This window comes from Pleurodeles waltl, chromosome 6, assembly GCF_031143425.1.
Source record: "Pleurodeles waltl isolate 20211129_DDA chromosome 6, aPleWal1.hap1.20221129, whole genome shotgun sequence".
In the NCBI taxonomy this organism is placed as follows: Eukaryota; Metazoa; Chordata; class Amphibia; order Caudata; family Salamandridae; genus Pleurodeles; species Pleurodeles waltl.
In genome coordinates this window covers 1,594,574,412-1,594,579,349 of record NC_090445.1, presented here as the reverse complement: position 1 = coordinate 1,594,579,349, position 4,938 = coordinate 1,594,574,412, and the positions used below count along the sequence as shown (strand labels likewise).

General features: G+C 44.4%; 1 protein-coding gene across 1 annotated transcript; it reads right to left on the bottom strand.

The window, feature by feature from the left end:
- Window positions 1-498: 498 nt before the first annotated feature.
- Window positions 499-2,841, bottom strand: LOC138302182 (uncharacterized). Its single transcript, XM_069242531.1, has 2 exons — window positions 2,286-2,841; window positions 499-2,183 (listed from the first exon to the last, which is right to left on the bottom strand). Exons 1-2 carry the CDS (start codon window positions 2,766-2,768, stop codon window positions 1,554-1,556), a joined length of 1,113 nt encoding a protein of 370 aa, XP_069098632.1. The 5' UTR covers window positions 2,769-2,841; the 3' UTR covers window positions 499-1,553.
- Window positions 2,842-4,938: the final 2,097 nt, after the last annotated feature.

Genomic DNA, 4,938 nt, shown 5'->3' with positions numbered 1-4,938 from the left:
TCTTTTAAATTCGGTTTCTTGACCTTCGGCGTGAGACGCCCGCCGTACACCGTTCTCCACACCGTTAACGAATTATCCCTTGTTACCTTAACAGGGGCCATTTTGATTGTCCTGTGGTAGGTGGCGTTATAAACATCTATAAAAGCCTTTAGAACATCCACGTATCTGTAGGTGTTGTTGGCGGTGAAATATCGCCACATCTTCGACTTTAAAGTACGGTTAAAACGCTCTACAACACCAGCCTTTACCTCTGTGTGCGTTACAAAATGTTGAACAGCATGCAGGTCTAATAATTTTTGGAAATGTTTGTTTAAAAATTCCTTTCCGGCGTCTGTTTGTAGTTTCTGGGGCACACGCCCGCTAGCGAAGATGTCTTTAAAAGCAGCTGTAACGCTGGTACCACTTTTATCGTTTAATGCCTCTGCATAGGCGTATTTGGACAAGACATCTATGACGGTTAATATATACAGGGCGCCATCGTTATGTTTTGCTAGATCTTGAAGACTGATTATGTCGGCCTGCCACTGATAATCGAGCTGTGCGTTAACAACTGTGGCCCGCCTCTTAAAGCGCCTCCTGGCAGGTTTGTGCAGCGAATAAGCCTCTTCCCCAGCTAACCAAGTCTTCACACTGGCACGTTTTACAGATTCATTTTCAGCTCGAGCCCTTCTAAATAGAGCTTCGGAACCTCCGAAACTTCCAACCCCATGTTTATCGTAATAAAGCTTCCTTAAATCCGCATCCGTCATGTTGTCTCCCACCAACACCACGAAATGAAAGACGCTTGTTTTGTGTAAGGTCATTTTATTAAACATGAAAAACATAAAAAATGGTGCTGGGCTACACAACCAACGGGTATTTGACATTTTGTGCTACAGAGTTTATAGATGTCATAACGCTGGACCGCTGTGGTCTTTTTACAAACGTATACATAGTACAACCCCCACTACACATGTTACTCAGAGTATGGCCTTTCACAAACGCTAAGCGTCACAAACTTTGATATTTTTATGGCTATACTCTCAATAGCTCTAGACAGGACTTCCCGCTCCCCACGCCTATAACTCTGAACACTCAGGATACTGACAAAATTCAACAGTTCATACAGTTCTAACCAGGACCATTCCGAACCTTTATTTGTGACATAATCTTCAGTCATGTTCACCAACGCCTCGTGTATCCCCGTCTCAGGTGAAAGTCTTAACTCTCGAATGTGGTCTTTGTCCGAGGTCCGGCATTCAACAGATGCGTTTAGCCGCCCATTGATACACCACTTGGCGATACACAAATGACTTCTACATTGCAACAAGGCTGAAGGTTCCGAAATGTTCAGATACCGCAGAGTCATAGGATGTATTTCAGCTATTCTTTCTTTAACCAGCACAAAAATCAATCTCCCGATACAGATGTAGCCCGGTTGTAACTCATAGGCATCTTGCATCTCGATACCCGGATTCCCCGCCTAAAAGTGAGTAAGTATGGAGCGTTAAGTAACACATTCATGGTCTACTTTTTTTTTTTTTTTTTTTATTAATTAATTTATTTTATTTTTTCTAAAACAGCTTTCGTGGGGCTAGAGACTTCATTCTTCTGTTTTTATGATAAATGTCACACATTCGTCTTTTTATAACCCGTTCTAACATACTTATGTCAAAGTGGGGACACATACCATGCATGCGGTCGAGTTTTGAGCAGGGCTCAGCAGCGTATCGGATCTCATTGACAGCCGCAGCCAAGACCTTAATCATATCACTGTGGACACCTTTCTTCACAGCCGACAGCCCATACACAACCCTTAACAACCTATATACCCGGTGAGGGTCTATCCGACTACAAATGTGGCGAATTATTCTTGGTGTGTATGCATCGTATAAACATTCATGAGCATCCTGTTGAGGCGCATTAATTTTATGCCCGTAACAAAGATCATAATAATCCCGTTTAACACAGGCGTTCACAGCGGCCGCTGCAAAACCTTTAACTGGCCATATGGTGGCCCAGGGTACACCCGGAGCTTCCTTTTCAAAATCGCGGCTAGTGTAGGTGCAGACACATTTCTTACGAGGCTCTTTGTTCTGGCTTGTAACACTTCCAGACTGTCTGGAACAGCATAAGCAGTAAAAATTTACGGCGTTAACCTTTGGAGTTGACCCTTCTAGAGGCTCACTTTCTTCAGCTACGTTCTAGGGTTCAAACAGAAAGCACAAGACACATTATTAGTTAAATGTATGACATTAGAGTATACAGACATAAAAAAAAAAAATAACAAAACTGTCATTACCAACCTCCATATTCGCATCACACTCAGAGGCTCCTCTGAAATCCTGGGAGTCGCAGAGGTCCATTGGGGCAGAAACAGTGCCGGAGCTTACACCTGACGGCTGTACAATAACGGCCTCTGACTCGGTGGCCTCCTGGTCGCCCATGTCTTCATAGATGGGCGAATTCGGTGGTGCTACACATTCTTCAACATCTTCAATGTCTATGAAGTTAGATGCAACACTTAATTCATCTTTCGAGGCATTGCTGTCGCTGTCGGGCCCCTTAATAGGGGATATCTGGGTCGACACAGCCTTGAGGTTGAGCTTTTCAAGCCGGTAGCAAAGTTCCTCTTCAAAACCGGTAACATCGGTATCTTGGGTGGCAGGGACATCCTGTTGTGCATTCTCATCCATCGTAAGAGGGGCGAGGGTCCGGTAATATCTACCAATAGTGTTCAGGGCCCCTGAGGAGGCTGCTTTTCTTGCGATCGGATTGTATCTCTTCATGGCACCTTGCCAAACTGTTTCAACCCTGGTTCACGGTTTGACAGCCGGTTCTAACCAGCTCCTTATATGCAACATTTCAAAAAAAGGGGGGCTAACACGTGACACCATGAGGGCCCCTAACAGCCACTTGGGCATGAATGTCTGACATGTCCAGACCTGTCCCTCTCAGGCTCTGAAACCACTTGCACAACACTAAGTCATACTTTTTTACACAGCTCATAGGCCATCACCCAGGGGCTAGGACCCAGGCACAAGGCTAACACGTGACACCACGTGTTCACAAACCACGTGACACCCCCATGCACGTCACTTCCAGGGAGGGCTTTCTGGGACACCGGAAGTCCCAGCCACCGGATATTACGTCATTTCCGGGGCGGGATAACTGTCACTTTTAATATGGTGATTAAAGGTATCCCTTCCTACTACTCACTTGGTCAGCAAATACATTAGTTGCCAAAGCACACACTTTGAGCCAAAGGCATTTAGGTATTGTACATATGTGCGTCACATTGCTATCCTCTCCTTATGCCAAACATGCCCAATTTGTGCAACACATATATGTAGGCCACACTTATGACCATCTATTGCGTCAGCCAACCATAAAAATACTGTGAAGGGAGTAGCGGATCATGGTCCGCTGCAGTATGATGTCCCACATGTAAACATACACCATCAACACCATAGTGTGTTCAATCAGCCTATCTCTGATGTGTCCCAAATGTAACATAACAAAAAAACAGAAAAATTGCCCAAACCAGTTAATGCACTGAAATTTTGACCTTCCTAGATTTATGCGTCATTTTTTGTCCATCAATACTGTATTTGCGTCATTTTTTTTTACGCACAGGAGTGAAAATTAGCCCGCATCCAGATGTTTGTACAGGCCATGTACTATTATTTGGATGCAGGCTAATTTTCACTCCTGTGCGTCCCAAAAAATGGCGCAAATACAGTTTTGGGGGACAAAAAATGACACATAACGCGAAAAAGGGCGGACATTTCATACAGGAAGTGATGTAATAGGATATCCTGTTTACAGATCATGTACAGTGGGTGTACTTTCACTTTCACTTTGCAGTCTATGATTCTTCTAGACTGTGTGGCTGTGTGGAGAGTGGTGTCCTGAGATTTTGTGCTTTTTTGTCCTATGTGCTATCTGTATTGTCAATTTGTGAAATAAATATTGTTGGTGTATACTGTACTACTGTGTTTTGTGTACAGTTGTCCATTTACCTAGTGTTTTTGTTGTTTGTGGGAGTCTGTTGTGGGTAGTGTTAGTTTGGGGATAGTTGGGCTCTTTTAGTGGTTAAGTTTACTTTTCATCTGTATTTGTACCCCTATTTCCCCCCTTTTCCCCTTTCTATTTCTTTGACCCCTATTCCCTTTCACATTTCCACTATGTCTGGTAGGACACGTCTTGGCAGGATGGGTGAAGAGGAGTTGGGGGGGTTCATATGGCTTGTGTGCCATTTCTTGCCACTCATGATCGAGGCAGGGGGCAGGGTGATAAAGGGGTATCCAACAGAGGGGCGCAGAATCCGGTGGGGAAAGGTGCTGCATCACCGGCAGCGTGTGTATGCCAGCCAGAGGAGTGACCACCAGCTGAAGCACCGGTGGGCTGACCTCAACACCAGGGAGCAGGATCTCTTGGACCACCTGGGAATCGGGATTGGTGGCACTGTTGGTGAGTACTAATCATGTAAATGTGCACGATTAAATGCTCTGTAGTGACATAAGAGGATTTGTACTATGTCTGCCAGCTAACTTGCTAACTGTGTGTAATGCTGGGGAAACATACAGGGATAACTGATGCACTATGGTAAGGATCACAATTGCTAGCTGTCAGGTAGCACGTGCTCAGCAAGCTTACAGGATACTTTTCCATGAAGTAAATTGGTGCGGCCTTTGTGTCAGACAACCAAACAAAATAGGAGCCAATCATGTCTATATAGGGTACTATTGACAGAGAAGTAAAGATGTACCAACATATTGGCTAACTTTGTTGACGCAATAGCTAGACTGACTTTAGAATCACTACATGATGCAGAAAATGAGTGCTGCCTTCACGTCAATTGATAATAGCAAAGTGGCTCAGACATATGTCTCATGTGAGTCTGGTGAGTGTGGAAGGAAAGCATTCACGGAAGTACTATGAATGTTTGGGATTATT